At 46.9% G+C, this 23,336-nt stretch overlaps 3 protein-coding genes and 1 pseudogene across 4 annotated transcripts; 1 reads left to right on the top strand and 3 right to left on the bottom strand.

Annotated features, from left to right (window-relative positions):
• The first annotated feature begins 2,757 nt into the window (after window positions 1–2,757).
• On the top strand, window positions 2,758–7,197 carry LOC135245825 (E3 ubiquitin-protein ligase Hakai-like; annotated as a pseudogene).
• Window positions 7,198–9,339: 2,142 nt separating this feature from the next.
• LOC135245469 (ankyrin repeat and SOCS box protein 13-like) lies at window positions 9,340–13,457 on the bottom strand. 2 transcript variants are annotated; one of them, XM_064318515.1, is made up of 7 exons: window positions 13,318–13,456; window positions 12,813–12,869; window positions 12,045–12,232; window positions 11,494–11,650; window positions 10,942–11,076; window positions 10,372–10,563; window positions 9,340–10,273 (listed from the first exon to the last, which is right to left on the bottom strand). In XM_064318515.1, the coding sequence occupies exons 1-7, from the start codon at window positions 13,364–13,366 to the stop codon at window positions 10,146–10,148; spliced, it is 906 nt and encodes a 301-aa protein (XP_064174585.1). In that variant the 5' UTR covers window positions 13,367–13,456; the 3' UTR covers window positions 9,340–10,145. The 2 variants fall into 2 exon arrangements, with proteins under 2 accessions (XP_064174585.1, XP_064174586.1); XM_064318516.1 differs by lacking the exon at window positions 12,813–12,869 and having other exon boundaries at window positions 13,318–13,457.
• On the bottom strand, window positions 12,922–18,067 carry LOC135245472 (ankyrin repeat and SOCS box protein 13-like). The gene is made up of 6 exons (XM_064318518.1): window positions 17,925–18,067; window positions 16,131–16,318; window positions 15,698–15,854; window positions 15,319–15,453; window positions 14,493–14,684; window positions 12,922–14,276 (listed from the first exon to the last, which is right to left on the bottom strand). The coding sequence occupies exons 1-6, from the start codon at window positions 17,965–17,967 to the stop codon at window positions 14,149–14,151; spliced, it is 843 nt and encodes a 280-aa protein (XP_064174588.1). The 5' UTR covers window positions 17,968–18,067; the 3' UTR covers window positions 12,922–14,148.
• Window positions 17,425–22,878, bottom strand: LOC135245471 (ankyrin repeat and SOCS box protein 13-like). Its single transcript, XM_064318517.1, has 6 exons — window positions 20,771–22,878; window positions 19,935–20,122; window positions 19,565–19,721; window positions 19,238–19,372; window positions 18,843–19,034; window positions 17,425–18,647 (listed from the first exon to the last, which is right to left on the bottom strand). The coding sequence occupies exons 1-6, from the start codon at window positions 20,817–20,819 to the stop codon at window positions 18,520–18,522; spliced, it is 849 nt and encodes a 282-aa protein (XP_064174587.1). The 5' UTR covers window positions 20,820–22,878; the 3' UTR covers window positions 17,425–18,519.
• Window positions 22,879–23,336: the final 458 nt, after the last annotated feature.

Raw genomic sequence — 23,336 nt, 5'->3', positions numbered from 1 at the left:
ACCTTGTGGTTTAAAGTGGAAATTTGTTTCCATTTAAAGTACAGATTAAAACACTATATAATTTCCACTTTTAACCACAAGGTGGCAGCATCACCCCATTTTTCATGAATTTGGGGTGATGCTGCCACCTTGTGGTTTAAAGTGGAAATTTGTTTCCATTTAAAGTACAGATTAAAACACTATATCATTTCCACTTTTAACCACAAGGTGGCAGAATCACCCCATTTTTCATGAATTTGGGGTGATGCTGCCACCTTGTGGTTTAAAGTGGAAATTTGTTTCCATTTAAAGTACAGATTAAAACACTATATATATATATATATATATATATATAAATATATATATATATATATATATAACGAGAGAGAGACAGGAAAGTAATAAAAAATAGTTTTTATTTAAAGTATGTCAGTGAGCTAGAAGACTGACACAATCGATCTGTTCTTTAACAGATATTCCCTTCAAAATCACTCCTGATTAGTCCACTAAATGATCGCATCACTGATGGGTTCAAATGCAAATCACCAGAATAATTACTTAAGAATTGCATTCTATTAGAAACCAACACAACATCTTCCTGCAGTGGGCACAACATATAATATTTATGCAGTATATATTGCTTTCAGGAGTAGGTTTTAATTTAAAATCTCAAGAGAATAAAACAGGATTATTATAATAGTATTTGTTCTATTTGACTCTTTATAACAAATTATTGTAATATTGTGATTGCAGAGGGTCTTTACTCAAGCATTAAACACCTCATAATGTGCTAAAACACAATGTTAATCCAGTGACATGGTTTATTATGGTGCAGTTAAAATGACAGAATGAGATCGCAAACTACATTACAGTTCATTTACACAACATTTCTCATTTCTGTCCATCATTCAAAACTATTATAGATATTCATAAATAGATTAAGTAGGATTTGTGTTGATCTTGCAACCCTGGTATCCTCCCCACAGTAAAATATCCAGTGTCGATTCAACACTAAACAGAGTACATGCGAGTCCAATAGCAACCATATGCACTCTGTAAGAGTTGCTCTAATGCTGAACATTTTACCGTGAAGACAACCTTCTGTAAGCAAACCGCATATGCATATGGAATTAAATACTTTTGTATGTGCAGCTGCAGTACTTGATATGTGTGAGTGAACATAAATGGATGTTATTTTTTGGGGAGGAGGGATACCTGCTTCATAATATGTATCGAAAAGCTGGCTTGTCAGATGTCCTGAAGAAGCATCCCTTTGAGAGGAAAAAGTAAACACGTTTAAAAATAAACACACTTGCAAGCAAACTGAAGAACATTCTTTGGCAAAAATATTGAGCAAACACTAGTAATGTTTGTCATTATTTTAGGCTATTGTTTTGCATAGCCTACAACTATGCTGGCCTGCATGATTTGCCTTAAATAGCTTAAGGCTACGGAAATAAATATTATGCACAGATAACAATACGACCAAGCGTCAAAGATCCAGAGACATTTCTCAAAAAACCGATTTGAATACGAGAAGGCCAAAGCTAATTTGGTCAGGTGTGTTGGTCAGTTGCCTCTTTTACCAGTTAAAGTAGGCTATTAAATGTATTCAGTATTCAGCATTAAATCGAATATGCATATACTGAATTATCTGCACAGTTTCTCTAACACATATAATGGATACGTATAGCTAGCTGTTTAAGTATGACTTTACTTTTCCGCAGCCAACGTCATTAAAAAGAATTCATTTAACACAGGTAACCGATGTGATATGATAAGCCTACCTATGAAATAAAATAAATATAGGTCAACGACACTAATAGCTATATAGCGACATGTCATACATTAGTTTGGAGAGAACATTTTAGTTGTCTTGTCTTATAATATTTTCTCTAAAATGTAGCTACCTGTTTTGAATACGAAACAGCAGTTTTTCTGCCATCCTGACGAAAAATATGAGAACCGCTGTCACCTCAGGTAATTAATTTCACGAATGAACAGGCTACACAACCAACGAAAAAAGAAGCGAAACGAAAGAAGCGGATTTAATAGGCCTAAGTATAACCTGTAATTCAGTAAATTGTTGAGTGAATAAACAATGTTGAAAAAGTGTAGCGGAGACGTTAGCAAGCAGCACTCGAAGGCCTTTAAACTTTGGCTCGTCACTGTGTGCCTCGCGACATAAAGACCATCGGGAAGGCATGAGAATGCGCGAGGTTAAAGCACGGCAGTTACTCCAGTAATTAATTACACACGTGTGAAATATCTCAGGGCTGCAGTGATGCTGCTTGAATTATCAGTAACCAGTGCCTGGCTGTATGACCACAGACCATGTTGCACGTAATTTCATATAGCAGTCTTTAAACTCGGCATTAACATAGACAGTATCCTCAACTGATACTACGTGTGCTGCAGATACCACCCCTCTCCTTTAACCAGTACGCTCACAGTAAATGTATTTTTTTAACACTGTGGGGAACACTTTGTACAATAACATAGATGGTGTGAATTTCCTGATGGGGGCAGCAAAGTAAAAGCCTTTAAAATAACATGATCGCGTTGAAGTTTTGGAGCCAACCTGCACACGCTATTGATTAATTTATCTGCCAGCTATATTAATCAGGCCGAGAGTGACAAAACTCAGCCAACATATCAGAGTAAAACAGTCGAACACAAAATTTCAGAGGAAAATAACATGAAACAATTTTATGGTTTTTGAGTCATGCTGCAAACTCGTTGCCATCAATCTGGTCTGAGTACGTCGGTACATCGTAGAGAAATGAAGTTAACACGAAATCTGGCCCAGGTGAACTCATTCCTTTCATCGTCCGCACAATCCATGTGCTGAAAACTAAAAACTGTTGTTTTAGAACTGGACACAGGACACAGGACCACTTCAGCGGCCAGTGATGCTCATCCCAGAAGCGATCTGTTTGTAACGCGCCTCACCCTAGTTGCGGTAACTTCCGTTCCCATCGTGCACTGCTTCGAATCATGGACCAAAGTGGTAAGGAGGGAACGAGTCTGTGTCGTTTGTTTCATTTGTTTTCTCACATGGAAATAAGTCAATATTGAATGTGACACCCTTGAGTTTCACAGTGCCAGTTTCGCTTATCATGTGGCAGGTTTAAGATGCTCTCCGGGGAATTTATGTTTGAAAGAGGCTGTACAGCGGCCTCTCTTAGCAGTATTGAGCTAATTTGCTGTGTTACACTATTTTAGGAATGCTATTTGAAATCATTTTAATTATATCTAGTCCGTGCTGTGCGTGTTTCGGTTTTATTTAGCTGTTGCTTATAGCTAGCGAACTGTTGCCATCGTTTCTGCCTTGATGCCCTTTATAAAAGTTTTTCGTTATTTGGTTTCTAGCCAGCTAGCTAGTTATCCACCACCGGCACAGTTAAGTCCTGATGGCGGGTTCGTCCAGTGACCTCACCTGTGGCTAGCCAGCTGCTTCTGTTTCACTGTAATCGCAATGCATTGGCAGATACGCTCAAAAACGTCAGTGAAATACCTTTCACAAAATCAACGCTAACTGGCTAGGTAGCTAAGACTGTCGAATTCAAAATGAGAATGCTAGCTGTTACAGAATACATGGTTATGTCAGCTATTTAATTTATGCTTTGCCAAAGATGTTCAGGAAGTTATGATAAGTTATGCTTCTGTTGAAGCAGCATGCAGCTGCTTAGTTGATAAAACAGATCATGAACCAATCATCCTAAATTATTTAGTTTGGTAGTTGTTCTTCCTTCAGTAACGAACTGTTGTTTCTTTTGCTGTACACAAAAACGAAATCGTCAAATTAGAAAATTGTCATATTCGGTACGTTCTTTGTAAAATAACTGATCCGATCTCCCCATAGACAATGACTTGCAGGGCACAGACGGTTCGGGGAGTTTGGGGGGTCCAGACGTCCGTCGGAGGATCCCATTAAAGCTAATTTCCAAGCAGCCGATTCGGAGCAAACCGGGCAGAGCCGCGAGTGAGTAACGCAATGAGCAGACATTACTAAGATCATCATTTGCTGAGCGCTAGCCAGTTGACCGCTAGTGCTAGATCAGTGCTGCTCCGACAGCCAACGCTACTTCCGGTTTCCCCGAAGGTTTCGGTTGCAAGCAGGAGGAGAGGGTTGAGTGCAAGTCCGGGGATGCTTATGCAAGTCACCGGAGATACCCCCAGCAAATGTTCTGGGATTATAAGGTGAGTTGGGACTGGACCCATCACCCTAACACAAATCACGTCTCTCCTTTCATCTCTGTATAACCTTTGCCTGTATGTTAAGCTGATAATTATAACAAATCAAAAACTGCGGTTTGTAATTTTCGTGGATAGAACGATGGAACAGAAGATTGAACTTTTATCTCCACAGCTGAATCTGATTGGGGAAAAGGATGAGTCGCCCATGCATTTCTGCGACACGTGCGGCCTCCCCATACGGATATATGGCCGAATGGTAGGTGGCCCCTCGTGGACACATCGCCCGGTTAATGCGCTCCGGTACTGTACATAAGGAAAAGGCCTTGCACACCGCTGATGGGTTTTATTTATTTTGTTTGCCTCATCATCTTTTGTGTTCATGGCATGTAGAGGCTGTAAGGACTGTGAGGATCTGCTTGTGACAGTTGACAGTTGTTTAGACGGGATTCACCAGTCTTCCTGTCCACACACCACTTATATGATAAAGATGAACAAGCCTGATTGATCGTTCATATTTAAACGTCAGAAGGGCAGGACTGTGGCCATGTTGTGTGAAATGGCTGCCTGTGTTTTTCCCACTCAGATTCCCTGTAAGCATGTGTTCTGCTACGAGTGCGCCGTCCTGCTGGAGAAGAAGGCCGACAAGCTCTGTCCCGGGTAAGAGTCTTCCTCTCGCCTTTATTGTTTTTTCCCCTTTTGGTTGTCCTGGTATGCACTAACTGTGCCAACTGTAGTATACCTGTTGCCACTGAGTGCCGTCAGTGTGCTGTCAGTGTATATAAGGTGTGATATGAGTGTGGATAAGGTGTGCTGTCAGTGTGGATGGGGTGTGCTGTCTGTGGATAAGGTGTGCTGTCAGTGTGGATAGGGTGTGCTGTCTGTGGATAAGGTGTGCTGTCAGTGTGGATGGGGTGTGCTGTCTGTGGATAAGGTGTGCTGTCAGTGTGGATGGGGTGTGCTGTCTGTGGATAGGGTGTGCTGTCTGTGGATAAGGTGTGCTGTCAGTGTGGATGGGGTGTGCTGTCAGTGGATAAGGTGTGCTGTCAGTGTGGTTAAGGTGTGCTGTCAGTGTGGATAGGGTGTGCTCTCTGGATAAGGTGTGCTGTCAGTGTGGATGGGGTGTGCTGTCTGTGGATAAGGTGTGCTGTCAGTGTGGATGGGGTGTGCTCTCTGGATAAGGTATGCTGTCAGTGTGGATGGGGTGTGCTGTCTGTGGATAAGGTGTGCTGTCAGTGTGGATGGGGTGTGCTGTCTGTGGATAAGGTGTGCTGTCAGTGTGGATGGGGTGTGCTGTCTGTGGATAAGGTGTGCTGTCAGTGTGGATGGGGTGTGCTGTCTGAGGATAAGGCATGCTGTCAGTGTGGATGGGGTGTGTCTCGGATAATAGTTCGTGGATAGGGTGTGCTGTCTGTGGATAAGGTGTGCTGTCAGTGTGGATAGGGTGTGCTGTCAGTGTGGATGGGGTGTGCTGTCTGTGGATAAGGTGTGCTGTCAGTGTGGATGGGGTGTGCTCTCTGGATAAGGTATGCTGTCAGTGTGGATAAGGTGTGCTGTCAGTGTGGATGGGGTGTGCTGTCTGTGGATAAGGTGTGCTGTCAGTGTGGTTAGGGTGTGCTGTCTGTGGATAAGGTGTGCTGTCGGTGTGGATAGGGTGTGCTGTCAGTGTGGATGGGGTGTGCTGTCAGTGTGGATGGGGTGTGCTGTCTGTGGATAAGGTGTGCTGTCAGTGTGGATAGGGTGTGCTGTCTGTGGATAAGGTGTGCTGTCGCTGGCTTTATTTCTCTTACTAAATCTCAAGCACAGTGTGTCCCTGTACAGCTGCACAGACGCGGTGCAGCGGATAGAGCAGTGTCTGCGCGGATCGCTCTTCATGTGCAGCGTGGTGCCGGGCTGCAAGCGCACCTACCTGTCCCAGAGAGACCTGCAGGCCCACATCAACCACCGCCACCTGAGGAGCGCCAAACCCGCCCCCGGCCGCCCCGCTCCGCCACCTTCCTCCTCCTCCTCCTCCTCCTCGGTCTCCGACCTGGCGGACCGGTTCCTCCTGCCCCCGCCCGCGCACCTGGCCAAACCGCACGGCCTGCACAAGGACCCGTACGGCCCGCCCCCACACGACGAGCGCCGCTCCCCGCAGGCCCCGCCCCCTTCCTCCTCCTCCTCCGACCTCGGGCCTCGGGAGACCTACCGCATCGCCACGGTGACCATCCGCAAGCACAGCAACCTCATCACCGTGCCCATCCAGGACGATTCGGCCGGCCCCGCCCCCTCCTCCTCCTCCTCTTCCTCCTCCGATGCCTCCCGGGAGCCCCGCCCCCAGCCGGGCCCTCCCCCAGCCCTGCCCCTCCACCACCCCCTCCCAGGTGACTACCCAGCTGGGCCTGTAGTGACACACGGCCACCACATGATGGCGCAGCAGCAGCATTACCAGCCGCCCCCCCTGCCCACAGCGCCCATGAGCCACCCCTTACAGCTCTCTTCCCCCGGCTCTGCGGCCCCCCACATGATGTACAACCAGGCCCCGCCCCTTGCCTCAGGGCCGCCCCCCATAACCCCGCCCCCGGGCACATCATCAACCCGATGCCCCCTACATGAACCGCCCTCCACCCGGGCCACTTCCTGTTGGTGCCCCGCCCCCCACCACTACAACCCCGGCTCCCTGCCGCAGTTCTCTGAGGACCAAGGCACCCTCAGCCCCCCCTTCAACCAGCCTGGGGGGATGAGCCCCGGGATTTGGCCCACGCCCAGGGGCCCCCATCCGCCCCCGCCCCGCATGCAGGGCCCCCCACCCCAGGGACCTCTCCACCCTGATCAGACCCGTTTCCGGCCCTATTACCAGTAGGACCCGCCCCCCCTCCCCAATGACCTGCGAGAATGTCCAATTGCCCGCCCCCTACCCCTGCTCCTCCCCTTACAGCCATGTACAGAAGCTATTTTATATGATTGTCATTTTTTAAAAATGCACTCTCTGTGTACGTGTGTGTGTGTGTGTGTCTGTGTGTATGTACATGTGTGTGTGTGTGTGTCGTGGTTGGTACTGTGTTTGTGTGTGTGTGTATGTGTGTGTGGTGTACATGTGTGTTTTGTTGTGTGTGTACGTGTGTGTGTGTGTGTGTGTACGTGTGTGTGTATGTGACTCTGAGCATAGCTGAGTGTGACTCAGTGCACTGCAGGCTGTGAGCCCTGGCTCTATCCGCTGTGACGGGGGTGCATCTTACGGTTTAAAATCATCAGTCGTCTGTCTCAGTGTGGTGCAGAGCTGCTGGGCTCTACGGAGCCTGGGTTTGGCTCTCTGTCCTCCTGTGCTCAGGACTGAACTCTACCGTTAGTGTGTGCACCTCAAGAAACTGGAAAATGAATTTGGTGACTGTGAGGGAGGAGCCATTTTAAAGAGAGTCGCCAAACCAGAGCCCATGACGGAATCCCAGTGCAACTCTCATTGATGTTTTTGTTTATCGTTCCACGTTTCAAAAATGACGTATTTTAGATTTTTGGAAAAAATAAACCTTGTCTGGTTCGCACATCTCTGGTTACGTTGTGATCATTGTATTGACAACATTCATCTTGTGCTAAATATCTTTGGTTCTTGTACAAAAAAATATATAAATATCCATCTTTTAATGATGTATTTAATAGATGTGGACCTGGTGTGACTGAGAGACTGTGTATTTATGGCCAAGAGCAGGAAGTGTGTGTGTCGTGCTTTCGTTCACTTCACGTTAGGGCAGGTCTCATCCCCAGGTCCTCGAAGACACAGGAAGTGGACCCTCTCATCCTTGCACTGCAGGAAGTAGACCCTGTTCTGTCCACGGGGTCCACAAGGTACGTTTTGTGTGTTGCGCTCAATGAGAAATGACTACATCAGGGTGTCACCGGTGACAGGCGGGGTCTCGCCCACGGCAGTATTGGGATAGACAATGACCCGTTCACCTGAGCTGCGCGTTCGCCTGAGCTGCGCGCTCACCTGAGCTGCGCGTTCGCCTGAGCTGCGCGTTCACCTGAGCTGCGCGTTCGCCTGAGCTGCGCGTTCACCTGAGCTGCGCGTTCACCTGAGCTGCGCGTTCACCTGAGCTGCGCGTTCACCTGAGCTGCGCGCTCACCTGAGCTGCACGTTTGTTCACCTGAGCTGCGCGTTCACCTGAGCTGCGCTCGCCTGAGCTGCACTCCCTGAGCTGAAAGCTCCCTGGCTGCGCGCTACTGACTGCAGCTCACCTGACTGCACGTTCGCTGAGCTGCGCCACCTCTGCGGTTCGCTGGCTGCACGCTCACCTTCTGCACCTCACCTAGCGCCGCTCACCTGCTACGTTAGCCTGAGCTGCGCGCTCACCGAGCTGCGCGTCACCTGACTGCGCGTGCGCCTGGCTGCTGCGTCGCACTGAGCTCGCGCTCACCCGAGCTGCACGTCACACTAGCTGCCGCTCACCTGACTGCGCTCACACAGCTCGCGCTCACCTGAGCTGCGCGCTCACCTGAGCTGACTCCCAGTCTGGGGAACAGATTCCTCGGCCGGCTGCTGACTGCAGCAGTCTGTCTGCATTTAGAGCTGATCGGTTACTGGCCGCCACTCTGCCCGCTCACCCAAATCTGCGCCTGTGGCCTGCGGTGCGCCTGCCTGCCGGACCGCTGATCTGGTGGTGTGTGTGTGTGCGTCGCACATTCACACACACGCACGCTTCCACCACACGCACACACGCTAACTGGGATGTGACAATTCTGAGTACAATTACACCACCTGAATGTGTGTGTGCGTGCGCATGTGAGTGAGTGCATGTATCGGTGTGTGTATGTGTTTGTGTGTGTGTGTGTGTGTGTCCAGTTGCACACCGTTGGCTTTCAATTTTTAGAGACTGAGTTGTCTCAGACACGATTGTTTCAGGTCATTTAATGTCGAAGTCATCACATTTGATCTTCAAGATCCAGCTAATTACACACTATTGTGAAGTTGCATTAACTCAAGACATTCAAAAGTCAAATTTAAAATATTAATGACAAGATTTCAGTCCACTGTGAGGTCCGAGCACATTGTGACAAATATTTTGTCAAATAAATTATATAAATAAATATAATTAATTTTAATTTAAACGTTTTAAACACAGCAATGAAGTAGGAACAATTGACATGTAATAAGAAAGCACGCCTGTAAATCCATCTCATGAGAAGCCATTGTGCCTTAGTTCCACCTATGAAAAAAAACCTGTCTAAAGTAAGATTAAAAAATAGTTGGCAGTTTCCCAAATCTGTCTGACAAATGAATTGTCCGTGCAGATCAAGTTACCTGACCACAGGTGGATTTCACATTATGGAGGCTTCAGTGGGCGCTACAAAACTGCAGAGAATTTACAAGCGAACTTAAAAGCAACGGAAAATTGTCTATTTACTCCTACGTGATATTTAAGACTATTTTTTAACAACCCCTTTTCCATTCCTGTTGCATGTCATCAAAGCCTGTATGAATATCTGGCGAGCAGAATATGGAAGATGAGCCACAATTCCTAGCCGTCTGGAAATGGAACTTGGAAGTGCCAGTCCCTTGTTGTCATGGAAACTGATTTGCTGGTGCCTTACTGTGTTTTCCCTGTCCAACTTGTTTTGCGAGCATTCTTAAAAATGAGACTTGGCAAATGCTGCCTTATGGGATACGTCCCCTCAGCTGAAGTCCTCCTCTCCGTTTCATCTGCAGCACAGCTATTTTAGCCTCACAGCTGTCAGTCATTCTGTCTGGATGTTCAGCTACCCTGGATGGATATATACACACATATGCATGAGAAGGCGATTCACCAAAAAATGAGAATGAGGATGTTTCTGGTGACTCTCGCTGTTTTCTGTGTGCGTCATGAAGCAAAGATAACACTGACTGAGAGGGAGTATCGCGTGTGGGTCCCCCCCACCCCAGCCTGTTTGTGCTGATGCTCGGGGCAGGAGGGGCTGGTTTGGAACCGCGCCGCGGATGGCAGTGGGTAGCTCTGAGGTCAGCAGTAGCGGAGGTAGCTGACGATGGGCTTCGGCAGGTCCAGTTTAGAGACCACGTCCAGCGCCCTCGTGCCCAGCGCCGTCCTCAGGGACACCCTGCAGAGCTGCTGAAGGCTCATGGGGGTTCCTGTGGACAGACAGGAAGCAGCAAAGCCTCATGGGAAGGACCGTATGACCAGAAGGGGAACGTTGGGCACTGAGGAGGGGTCCGGGGGAATGACTCACGCTCGTAGAACTGCAGGCAGAGGGCCGGGGGCGAGCCCAGCTTGGTGTAGTCGATGGGCTTTTTGTCGTGTTTGTCCCGGGCGTACACGTTGCCCCCGAACTGCACCAGCATCTCGATCAGATCCGCGCTCCTGGCCTTCGCGGCGTGGTGCAGCGCGGTCTCGTGCAGCCTGGCCGCGTTGACCTTCGCACCTTTCAGATGAAGACACGGAAAATGTAAATGCACCATTACCTCAAACATGTACAGCAACTGCCCCATTACCTCACAACCATGTACAGCAAATGCAACATTACCTCATAATCACATACAGTAAATGTAACATTACGTGGTGTGTGTGTGTGTGTGTATATATATATATACTGTATATATACACACACAGGGTAATGTTACATACCATACATGTAAACATATATACGGTAGCAAGCTTATGCTGGACCAGCATGGGGGAATTGAAATTCTGCCATCAAGCCGACATCAGTCCAATGGGAGGTCAGTGGCAGAAATACAGCGTTCAGCAGAACCTCCGTTCAGCCTCACCTGCGCACAGCCTCACCTGTGCACAGTCTCACCTGCGTTCAGCAGCACCTTGGCGCAGGCGACGCGGGCGTTGGAGCAGGCCACGTGCAGCGGCGTGCCGTAGTACAGGTCGTACGCCTCCAGCTGGGCTCCTTCGGCCACGATGAGCTGCGCGCAGTCCGAGTTCCCTGGGGAGATATGGACCGCGCGACTGTGGCGTCACCCATTCCGTGCTGAAAAGCGTTTGGAAACCGCGGGACTGCCGTTTTTTTGTCCCAATGTTTTGTACAAACTGGAGCCAGACGATCATTTATACAACACGCAATTCCACAAAGGATGCACTCGTGTTTCCTTGCAGAAGCATCCTTCAGCAGCCTCCTAGATCCTTCAAGGAGCATGTAACAGGTAGGAATGTGCCTAAAGATGGACCTTGATCGATTTCCTGGTTAGTCGAGGGCCGAGGAGATGAGTGCGGATAAAATAAGCGAGTGGAATGAACCACTGGAGGCTGAAGGTGGGAGGAGGGCAGGGCTGCTCTTACCCCCCGTGCATGCCTCGTAGAGGGGGGAGGAGGTGCGGGTGGAGGAGGGCGGGGGTGCACTTACCCCCCATGCAGGCCTCGTGGAGGGGGGAGGTGGTGCGGGAGGTGAGGGCGGGGTTGACCGTGGCGCCGTGCTCCAGGAGCAGCCGCACGCACTCCAGGCTCCCCGCCGAACAGGCCTCACACAGCGGCGTGCTCCCGTCCACGTTCCGCGCGTCCACCTGCTCGCCAACGACGCCGCCGCCGCAACATCAGCGCAACCGCAGTGTGGCCACAACACGGCCACAACACGCACAATGCGACCAGGCGCCTGACTATCCAACACTCACAGTCACAGACAGTCAATCTTCAACTGCTGAGTGGACCTAATCAATCTGGACTTTGGTTTTTCTATACCTGTTTGTGGATGTGCCTATGTATCTTGCTTACCTGTGCAGGGGGTGTGGCCTGTCTCTCCTAGCTGTGCAGAGGATGTGGCCCTGTCTCACCTGTGCAGAGGGTGTGGCCCTGTCTCTCCTACCTGTGCAGAGGGTGTGGCCCTGTCTCTCCTACCTGTGCAGAGGGTGTGGCCCTGTCTCTCCTACCTGTGCAGGGGGTGTGGCCTGTCTCTCCTACCTGTGCCCCAGCCTCCAGCAGCAGCCTGACGCACTGGGTCTGTCCTTGTATGCAGGCCTCATGTAAGGGGGTGATGGAGTCCACAGCCACGATGTTGACGGACGCTCCGCTGCGGATGAGCTGCTGCAGCCTGAGGGCCTGGCCCAGGGAGGCGGCCTCATGCAGCGGGGTCCTCTCCGCCCAGCAGCCTGTCAGCAGAGCCCAGGTGAGGGTCCCTCCCCACCTATTCCACTAACAACAGGGGGCCAAACGAAGGTCCCGCTATAACGCTAAATAATGTCCAAATACGACGTGAACTTGAACATATACGGTCCAGAACCGCTCCAGGTCAGTGAGGAGTACTGGGACATTTTTCCGCCACTTCAGCAGTTAATATCCAAAGTACTTCCCATGCTACTCTTGAGCTCATCATGGTGATCCCTCACAAGTCAGTACAAAATGTATTCTTCACCCTAAAATAGGCCATACACCACATTTGTTCTAATAGGCTGTACCATTGTTCATGGTAAATGTTCCACTTGTCTTGTGTTTGTGTATTTCATATCATTTATATCACATCTTACCTTATCAAACTGAGGGGTCGGCTTTAGAACGTCTCTTATGAACAGTAATAGGAGACTTATTTGGGTCGAGCACATAAAATTCACCAGAGATGTGCCGTGAGTCAGAAGTAGTTATGTATGCATGCCCCTGGCGATGATGTTCTATTTATAATTTTCATTTGAAACCCATATAGAATGAAGCCAAGAACAAATGCAAAAAACTCACCTACACAAGTTTGCTCAAGGTTGTATAAACATTCCTCAACATAAAACAGTAAAAATTCTGAAAAAGAATCAATTGTATACCTAGGTAAATTAGTATAATAATTAAAAAATAATTCATGCGTTTTTATTGAATCCTGCTTTACATAAGTTCCAAACGTTTCTCATTATTAAATTTTCATCATAGAATTAAAATCACGAAATCGTTTGTCTACAGCTGCATAGCTGCATGTATAACACCGCACAAATCTCGAAAATGCAGAGAACCTGGTTTACATTATTTTAGGAACCCGTGTACTGAACAAGGGCAAACGTCAGCAAATAGTCAGGGACACATTTGAAACCTTATTTGGAAAATATTTTAGGAACCCGTGTCATGAACAAGGACAAATCTCCGGCATTTGCTAGATCAGTCTACGATGTAAACTATTTTTATACAGTCTACGGATGTAAACAGTAAATGAGCTAGCGGGCTAGCCGGCTAGCTTTCCATCTTTAAAAACACTCACCTATATCGCCAAAGAAGTAAGGCTTGTCTGGCTCGATATCCGTTTCCATAATGTATCATTTATAATAGTGCCTTCTGTAACCAAAATAGTTACCTCATGTACAGTACATATTGGGCTAAAACGAATTTATGGATGGTTGCGCCACTGCCAAATCACGTGGTTGCCCTTGTTTTGACACATTCCACCAATGATAGAGAATTCTGGGAGTTGCAGTTTTTCCTGGTTATTCACTCATCCGGAATTACCACACTTCGTAGCAATAAAAATGAAGGGATGCCGAGCTGGGTGCCCGTATAAAAGGGGAAATATTAACGAACGATGTGTAATAAAATACGTGATGCCTGTCACAACATGCATATAGGCTGTATTAGGACTGTACCCAGTATCCAAAAAGGTAACAAAAATAAGTGCCCTTTAGCTGATGTGATGGAACACGTGGTCTCTCTTACCAAGGCACATGTGATTTGCATGATTGTGCAACACCCAGGCCATTTCCTTGCTCTCATTTTGCTTGTGCTGCCTCTTTTGGTAACTGATAATATTACCGCACAGAGGATTGCCGACTGAAGGCGATTCTAATCACAACATGAAACATCAAAGGAGACCAATTCTCCGTTCTGACCAAGTTTTTTTCTTTTTGTAGTCTCAAAAAATAAATTACAATTCCTGTGTCATGCTTACGGTATTTAACGTTCATGGCTTTTATAGTTCATGAAGTGATTATCCTGCACCAGCAGGACTTTGGGCTGTGTTGTTTTTTTTAAGCGATGAGGACATTCTGCATCCTTATTGGTCCTCAGGTGCGGTTAGATGAGGCAGGAGTGAAGTTCTTCAGCGGTATGAGAGGTAGCTAATGATGCGGGGGGACACATTCAGTTTGGATACCCTCTCCTCCGCTCTGGAACCCAGGGCCCCCCTGAATGCCACCCTGCTCAGCTGCTGCAGACTCAGCGGGGTACCTGTGGTCAGACAGGAGGAGGCAAGAGGCTCATGGGATATGATACCATCATCCAGATTCAGAAACCGTTAATCGGGAACTGGATGGACCTTTAGAGAGGGATAACCAAATCATTTATTTTTTAATGTCTTAGTAATACTGTAAATACTTAACTGTTGCGTTCATTTTATTTTGTGAATCGTGTAATTGGGTAACCAAGAGTAATATAATAACTAACTTTCATAAAACTCCAGGCACAGGGCCGCTGGAGACCCAGGGCTGGTGTAGTCGATGGGCTTCCTGCCGAGGTTGTCCCTGGCGTGCACGTGCGCTCCGAGCGCCACCAGCATCTCGATCAGATCCGCGTTGTTCTCTTTGGCTGCGATGTGCAGCGCCGTCTCGTGGAACCTGGCCGCGTTGACGTTGGCCCCTTGAGTAACCACAGTGTGCTAACGTTACGTACGGTTTCACAGCAGAAATGTAAAAAGAAACCTCAATCACTGAGCCAATGGAAAGGGTTTTCACAGCAAAGCAAAGCACAGTGACTGATTGCTTATTATAGGTCCGCCCATTTTGTTCAGTAATTAAACTCAGTCTCCATTCACTGTACTGTAGAGTGGGCGGCCCTGCAAAAGCACTGATTTTCAGTGAGATGATGCAATCCGCTTTCTCGGCCCTTCCGTACGAAACCCAAACCTTTTTTATTGCCAGCTGAGGTAATTTATTATGCAGGGCTATGTATACTTGGCTGTAATGTCATCCAGAAGGGTGTTTCCATCAGTGTGGATGTCTACCATGTCAGAGTATCCCCCCTGATGTGGTGTGATGCAGTGGGCCTGCAGTGTGCTGTGCACTGGAGGGCCAGTGATGTAGTATAAAACGTGAGGTACCAGTTTTGATGAGGGTGGATTTACTGGTCCTCTGACATTATGCCCTTGTTTACTTCCGACTTCTCCAGTAAATATTCAAGGACGAGGAGCAAAGACTTCTGGGATTTGAAGTCCTGCCCTGCTGAGCCCCTCTCTTCAATCCCAGCGCATGCAGCCGCCGTCGCGCCCCCTGACCTGCGCTGAGCAGTGCCCGGGCGCAGTCCACGTGCTGCTTCATGCACGCCGCATGCAGGGGGGTCCCAAAGTAGATGTCGAACACTTCCAGCTGCGCTCCCCCTGCGATCATGAGCTGCACACATTCCACGCTACCTGCAGGGGAACAAGCATGCACATGAGTGTGTGTGTTACCACTGCACGGTAGCACACTGTGCATGGACCTGTGTATAGGCGTGTGAATGCATGCGTGTGTGTGTGTGTATATGCCTACACAGTGTGTGTGCGTATGAGTGTGTGTGTGTGTGCGTGTGAATGCGCACACAGAATGTGTATGCATGTGTATGCGTGTGTGTGTGTGTGCATATACATGCATGTGTGCGCTATGCTACGCTCTGACCTCGTATACAGGCCTCATGGAGGGGAGTAGCGGTTAGCGCAGTCAGAGTGGGGTTGGCAGCGGCTCCGTACTCCAGCAGGAGCCTGATGCACTCTGGGCTTCCTGCAGCGCAGGCGTTACACAGTGCAGTGCTGCCGTGGACGGTGCGTCTATCCACCTGCACAGGGGGAGAGGGGGCCAGGTCACCGTCTGATAAACAGCACCACAGCTTTCCTAGCCATTGTAGGGGGTGTGGCCCTGTCTCACCTGTACAGAGCTGTGGCCTGTCTCTCCTACCTGTTTGTGGATGTGCCTATGTATCTTGCTTACCTGTGCGGGGGGTGTGGCCTGTCTCTTCTACCTGTGCAAGGGGTGTGGCCTGTCTCTCCTACCTGTGCAGAGGGTGTGGCCTGTCTCTCCTACCTGTGCAGAGGGTGTGGCCTGTCTCTCCTACCTGTGCCCCAGCCTCCAGCAGCAGCCTGACGCACTGGGTCTGTCCTTGTATGCAGGCCTCATGTAAGGGGGTGATGGAGTCCACAGCCACGATGTTGACGGACGCTCCGCTGCGGATGAGCTGCTGCAGCCTGAGGGCCTGGCCCAGGGAGGCGGCCTCGTGCAGCGGGGTCCTCTCCGCCCAGCAGTCTGCCAGACCCAGAGGGTGCCAGAACCATCATCTACAGGCTAACTATGTTACTGTGTCGCTATGTCAGATCATGTCACTATATCTGGTTGCGTCCCTATGTCAGGTGTATCTCAATAAGTCAAGTTATGTCCCTATATCAGGTGTATGTCACTATGTCAGGTTATGTCCCTACATCAGGTGTATGCCACTATGTCAGGTTATGTCCCTGTGTCAAGTGTATGTCACTATGTCAGGTTATGTCACAATGCCAGTTGTATGTCACTATGTCAGGTTATGTCATTATGTCGGGTGTTATTCACTATGCCAGGTTGTGTCACAAAAATGTCAGGCATATCCACAGTACTGGCGTAGAGGTTTCCCTGCTCCTGTGAACCTGGAGACGCCCTGGTAGAAAGCACTCATTTTTGTACATTTAAAGTTTCTGCTTATAACAGCTCATCCCAGACATTCTCAGGATAGACAAACCCTGGTTCACTGGGTTTAGATAAGTCTGCTGTAGAAAACAAAAACAAAAACTGTATATTTGAAAAATCCAACCCCTTTTATTTAATCTTTCAAATTTTACTTGCTAAGTTATACTGTTGTGGTTTTAATGATAAAGCACTAAAGTGGATACAAAAATATGATCATAAAATCTAGGCCTATAAGAGACAATATTTTTTCAGAAGGCTAAATTGCTCTGAGAGTAAGCTAAAACATGACCTGGAACTATATGGCTTCTTTTACAGCTACCAAGTTAATGAATTTCAATACATTAAGAAATATGTCTGATGCCAGCTGAGTTCTCTCATGCCAGGTTTGATAAATAAGTTAAAGATTTATAAAACGTGGAAGTTAGTTATGCATTTATATTAACTTAATTATAAATGTATTGTCAAGAACAAGATGTTTGCCTTCATTTAGGCACATTGAACGCATATCACTTTTCTTATATCAATACGGAATTCTACGTAATATAGCCAAGCTCTGTACTAGCAGGGTAAAATGACCTAATCTGTAATCACATTAGACTGCTCTTTTTAATTGAAGTATCATAATTTCAATACCAATCCGACCACCCCATCACAAAACAAATGAAGTAAAAAAAGCGACAAAAACATACCGGTAATACACAATAACTGGTATATTTATATACAGGAATACAGTAATAATTCGATACAATTATTTCACAAGAGGACACTGCTTTAAAATAAAATTGCAATGCCGTTCTTGTTACCTATATTTGCATCACTGTTCGAATATAATTTTACATAATACACAAAATTACATTTCTGCCCCTTCAAACTGAATTATGAAGTTAAACGGAATTATAAATATTGAGCGTATTCACATAGCTATAACAAGTGCATCAGACAAATAGCCTAGTTCAACAAGGCTATAATAATCCATACTCCATGCCCTCACATATTAAATCCGAGACCCCCGATCATATTCTGAATAATTAACTGCTAGGTCACCAAAAAGGAGAGGAGAATGTAGAGATTTACTACTGGTAATCAACGCTGCCGTGTATGTGAACGAGGAACATTGCGTGCCCCAGCGAGCTTCTCCGAGTATGAGGTCATGGGCGATAGCATTTGTAATGGTTCCCTTAAATGAACTCACCTATTTCTCCAAAGAAGTTAGGTCTGCTTGTCGCGATTTCCATGGTATCCGTCAAGTTTACGCAAACCGATGCAAGCTAAAAAAAAAAGTATCTGCTATGAAAAAATACATAACTAAATCGCGTTCATCGTTATTGCACTGCTCCGTCACGTGATAGCTCATTTGGACGGATGGAGATACGAGTAGACTAATTCTGGGAACTGGAGTTTTTTTCTGGTGCACGCTCATGGCAACTTTTCCTATTTTTGTACCACCCTCCTTACTTGAGTCGACTTTAATGCCCGTTTTGTGGGAAAATAGTGACACAATGTAAACCTGACATCTGTATTACAACATATTTTGACCACAATATGATATGTTGTGCACAAGAAACCATTTTCTTAAGGTCTTTTTGTAGTTACAAGGTAATCACAACGTCACTTTTGAACAATTCTTTTTGTACAGGCAATTTATGACAGGTAAAGTCCTCGTTTTTTTTAATGACAATGCTTGGTTAATCCGCCTGTGCTCATTGTGTAGAATTAAAGTGCAAACGTCTCCAGAGGATCGGGTGTGGATGTAGAGGTAGTTGAGGTGAGATGGGAAGCTGTTTTTTTCAGGAGCAGTAGAGGTAGCTGAGTATGCGGCAAGGTAAGCCAACTTTGGACACCACCTGCAGCATTCTTTTGCCCAGGCCATTCCACAGAGCCAGCCTGCTCAGGTGCTGCAAGCTCGGAGGGGTACCTGCAAACAGACAGGAGACCACACAGGCTCACAGGACGCCATAAAGAAACCCAAACTACGCACACTGAATCTGTATGGTCAGTATTTACCTTACATTGTTCACACTTGTTAACGGTTTATATCTGCGCATGGTTTGTGTGTAATAGTAATGTATTCCCAGGCCAGGGTAATGAAGGCCACAGTAAAAGAACTAACATTCAGAAAACTCCAGGCACAGGGCCGCTGGAGACCCAGGGCTGGTGTAGTCGATGGGCTTCCTGCCGAGGTTGTCCCTGGCGTGCACGTGCGCTCCGATCGCCACCAGCATCTCGATCAGATCCGCGTTGTTCTCTTTGGCTGCGATGTGCAGCGCCGTCTCGTGGAACCTGGCCGCGTTGACGTTGGCCCCTTGAGTAACCACAGCGTGCTAACGTTACGTACGGTTTCACAGTTGTGCTATTATCTCAAGTTTTGGAGCAAACAAACAGAGCAGGAGAAAATCTGTGTCCCAAATATGAAAACTACACCTTAAAATTATTATCATTATTATAAGTATAATTATAACTGTAGTTATTTTTATATGTTGTTAGACTGCCGTCGCGCCCCCTGACCTGCGCTGAGCAGCGCCCGGGCGCAGTCCACGTGCTGCTTCATGCACGCCGCATGCAGGGGGGTCCCAAAGTAGATGTCGAACACTTCCAGCTGCGCTCCCCCTGCGATCATGAGCTGCACACATTCCACGCTACCTGCAGGGGAACACGCATAGTGTGTGTTGTGTATGCGTACACAGTGTGTGTGCCTGCGTGTACATGTGCGTGCGGAAGTGTGTGTGTGCTACCACCTGTGTATAGGTGTGTGAATGCGTGTACAGCGTGTGTGTACGTGTGTGTATGTGCGTGCATGTGTGTATGTGCGCGTGCGCTACGCTACGCTCTGACCTCGTATACAGGCCTCATGGAGGGGAGTAGCGGTTAGCGCAGTCAGAGTGGGGTTGGCAGCGGCTCCGTACTCCAGCAGGAGCCTGATGCACTCTGGGCTTCCTGCAGCGCAGGCGTTACACAGTGCAGTGCTGCCGTGGACGGTGCGTATATCCACCTGCACAGGGGGAGAGGGGGCCAGGTCACCGTCTGATAAACAGCACCACAGCTTTGGCTTGTTTTAGGGGTGAATTCCGAGCTGGATCTGATGTCTCTTCTGGACCTACGCAGTTCTTACCTGTTTGGGGGTGTGTGGCCCTGGCACAGAACTATACAGGGGGTGTGGCCTATATGGCTCACCTGTGGAGGGGGTGTGGCCTGTCTCTCCTACCTGTGCTCCAGCCTCCAGCAGCAGCCTGACGCACTGGGTCTGTCCTTGTATGCAGGCCTCATGTAAGGGGGTGATGTTGTCCAAGTTAACGATGTTGACAGGTGCCCCGCTCTGTATCAGCTGCTGCAGCAGCAGGGTGTGTCCAAAGAAGGCGGCGTCATGCACCACTGTTCGGACCGCCCACAACCCTGCAGGGGTCAGAGGTCATCACTGTGAGGGTAAAGCCACACATCCTCCGACAAGATTGCCTGGCATCGCTCTGGCCTCCCACAGTGGGCATGTTCTCTATTTTTTAATAGGTTTGAAAAAATGTATGGAGAGACCAACGAGATGTACAAGAACGGGTAAACGAATAGCTGGGAATACGCTTGAAAATGTGGCCTAAAAACGGGTACGGGTCTCCACATGGGACAAGCGGTCCTCTTCCAGTGGGCAGCCCCGTTGGGCCAAGTGTTCCCAGCACGCTCAAATTCGCTTGCTCAAAGAACTATTGCCATTCCTGCAAGGTAACCTTAAGCCTGTACGAAAACTTGACTGGGTAATACGGAGCATGGTTTTATTTACGATTGACCTTAGAAAGGATTTCCTTATCTATTTCATGCTGATTTCTATCTTTAGTTATTGTTGGATGGAGAAAAGAAAACAGTTGAAAACACATTCTTCGCCCGAGGTTTATTCTATGAGAAATGCTTTAATATTGTACTTGTATAATCAGTAGGAACGTTTTCATTCAGAAAACGATAAGTTACTGAAGTGAATGAGACTGTCATTGTTCTGAAGAAAATGACTCGGCCATTTAACAATATTGTAAAACGTATACGTGCCGATTCACTCACCTATTTCTCCAAAAAACGAAGGTCTGATGGTTGCTACGTCCATTTCCATTCCGCGTGCTTGTCTTTTGAGGGTATAGGACAGAAGTTACTGGGTAAACAAAACCACGTTTCCGCGCGGTATTTATAGTTGGAGCAAAGTGCGTCATATCTCCGTTAACATACTCCCAGGGCCAATTATGCTGGATGGAGTTATATGAACACAATTCGCTGATGTGTCCCGAAATTAGATGCCCAGATCGTCATTTCACTATGTGCAATCGGAAAATACAGTATCACTGAATTTAGATTTAATCCACATAAAACATAAATTGAGTCGATAGGTCAGTGAGTGGCAGTGGGCCAGACTGTGGGTAAACAGCCCCCCGATGTGCTTGTCCGACTGTACCGTAATGTTGGGGGGGTTTCACACCTGTTCGGCATACCCACGAATTCCAAGAACGGGTCTTTAGTTCATATAGTGACATGACCCATTACCCAGTAATGAAGTCACGTCAGGGCAGATGGGCTGGTCCATTTTTAACTCAAGACTAGTAATTCGAACTGTGCACTCCTGCAATGACTCGACAGTTGTAAACAGCGTCAGAACAAGCGGGCAGAATTTTTTTTTTCAACAGCTACATTGATGTTTAGGGTTATGAGTTTACCAAACTTATTATTTAAAAACAAAGTTGAAAGAACTGGGTTAAGAAATAAGACATTACGATTTCATTGGTCGACTGACAACTAAGTTCTTTCTGCTTCCAAGTGTAAGGGTGTGTGTCACAGTGAAAAGTTCTGGCAAATTCACGTTGCTTTAGGTTGCAATGAGCATTCTGATCCAAGACACAACTTCAAAGAGGAGACTGACACTGATGGAGCTCCATACTTTATTTTGTCGAACATAACAAGAGTCATTTTAAACGAACTAGCCGACAAACAGGCTGTTTTACCAAGCAAATACCCAGCGTAAAATCTACGCACGGTCACCCAGGTATTTTACTAAATCGATGTAGCTATCTAGCTAGCTACCAAGCTCATACGATCCGTTTTATAACTGGGTAATACAAGACATGTCAGATGATCTGGATTCCAGCTCGTTATCTGAATCCCTCGATACAGTTAGCAGTCACACCATATTTTGTCAGGAGTTTCTCCTGACAAATCTCTGAAAACCGAAAGTACAGTAAAATTACTAATCGTAATATAAGTAACTTAAGTGTATAGGAACGTTAACGTTTTGGATTGAAATTACCATAAACAATTACAGAATTAGATACACCCATACCCATCGCTACCTACTGCTACCTGGCTCACGAGTAAAATCATTTCACCTTTTCAGTTTGACAGGTTGTTATTACTCAAGGATTATGGGATATGCCATTTAACCTTTCTTACGTCATATCCGCGTTTGTAGCTACGTTGCTACTTTCACTTTTGCTGGAGAGACATGGTAGCGTGTATTGTCTACCATCTGTGAGTGGATCACATGCTTGAGCTGTCTGATGTACTAAATAAAATATCTTCACCATGTTACAGACATTTTTTCCATGCATGTACCCGAGTGCAATGTGCGGTTATTAGCTATCGACGCGGCGTATTACGTTGCAATAAGAATTATACATAGACATGACTGCGTAAAAAATTGAGTATTTACACGAAAGGACTGTACCCATATGCGGTCTTAATGGATTCCTTTGTCCATTTTTATAGTTTGGATACAATAGTGTATACGTGTGTTGCAAATATTAAAGCAAACTTTTTTTTTCTCTTTGCAACTAGAAATTCAGTGTACTGAAACCCGAGATAGTGATGGAAAATAACAAGATTCACGTGGCAAAAACAAACCAAGTCAATGGAAAATGATATCTGCAGTTGTAGTCCACTGGACAATTTTTCAGGAAACGTGAGAGTATGCTATACTTAAAACCCCATTTTATTCAGTTAAAGCTTTAATCAAGTTTTTTTAAACCTGGAAAGCAACACATTTCTTATGCAGCTCCGAACATGAGGATCTAGTATTGGTCTGTTTAGAAGCTTACATAAATATTATGGCAATTCATATTTTAATCACCTGGGTGGGTGCCCTGTTAAATGAGCAGCCAGTCAGAATTGAACTTACAGTGCATATGCAGTACAGAATAGACACACTGTGTCAGGCCCCAAGCTCTGCGATGAGGTCCAGATCTAATTTATATCTCAGTGGAACTCATCTGAATAGTTAAAGGATAAACCAAATTAAAGCTTTGCCTCAAAAGGAGATTTTATGGTTTCCCTGTTATATACATTTTCATTTTGTGGCTTATCGAACACGGAAAGTCAATCAATCAATCAATCAGACTTTATTTGTATAGCACTTTTCATACAAGTTAAATGTAACACAAAGTACTTAACACACTACAACAAACCGCCCCCCCCCCCCCCGATTCCATACTCAAAGCAATGATTTTGTAAATTAATAAAACACGTCATTGCATTGAGTCATTAGCTGAAGAAAATTCCCAAATCAGTGGACAGCAAAGCATTTGCACACCATCACGTGTGATTGCTGGTATGATGCTTATACTGCGAAATGCTGCATTTGCTTTAT

Source organism: Anguilla rostrata, chromosome 19, assembly GCF_018555375.3.
Source record: "Anguilla rostrata isolate EN2019 chromosome 19, ASM1855537v3, whole genome shotgun sequence".
Taxonomy (NCBI): Eukaryota; Metazoa; Chordata; class Actinopteri; order Anguilliformes; family Anguillidae; genus Anguilla; species Anguilla rostrata.
Note: the sequence above shows the minus strand (reverse complement) of the source record. Positions and strands in the feature narration are given on the sequence as shown.

What these genes read in the sequence shown, in the direction of transcription:
- LOC135245469 (XM_064318515.1), bottom strand. Translation starts at nt 13,366, where the DNA reads ATGGAAACGGATATCGAGCCAGACAAGCCTTACTTCTTTGGCGATATA. An exon ending in TGCTGGAGGCTGGGGCACAG is followed by an intron (nt 11,651 to 12,044) that starts GTAGGAGAGACA and finishes GTTGGCGAGCAG; the next exon opens with GTGGACGCGCGGAACGTGGA. An exon ending in CCACGAGGCCTGCATGGGGG is followed by an intron (nt 11,077 to 11,493) that starts GTAAGTGCACCC and finishes ATATCTCCCCAG; the next exon opens with GGAACTCGGACTGCGCGCAG.
- LOC135245472 (XM_064318518.1), bottom strand. Translation starts at nt 17,967, where the DNA reads ATGGAAATCGCGACAAGCAGACCTAACTTCTTTGGAGAAATAG. An exon ending in TAACTTCTTTGGAGAAATAG is followed by an intron (nt 16,319 to 17,924) that starts GTGAGTTCATTT and finishes TGGGTCTGGCAG; the next exon opens with ACTGCTGGGCGGAGAGGACC. An exon ending in TGCTGGAGGCTGGGGCACAG is followed by an intron (nt 15,855 to 16,130) that starts GTAGGAGAGACA and finishes CCCCCTGTGCAG; the next exon opens with GTGGATAGACGCACCGTCCA.
- LOC135245471 (XM_064318517.1), bottom strand. Translation starts at nt 20,819, where the DNA reads ATGGAAATGGACGTAGCAACCATCAGACCTTCGTTTTTTGGAGAAATA. An exon ending in TGCTGGAGGCTGGAGCACAG is followed by an intron (nt 19,722 to 19,934) that starts GTAGGAGAGACA and finishes CCCCCTGTGCAG; the next exon opens with GTGGATATACGCACCGTCCA. An exon ending in GTGCCTGGAGTTTTCTGAAT is followed by an intron (nt 18,648 to 18,842) that starts GTTAGTTCTTTT and finishes GTCTGTTTGCAG; the next exon opens with GTACCCCTCCGAGCTTGCAG.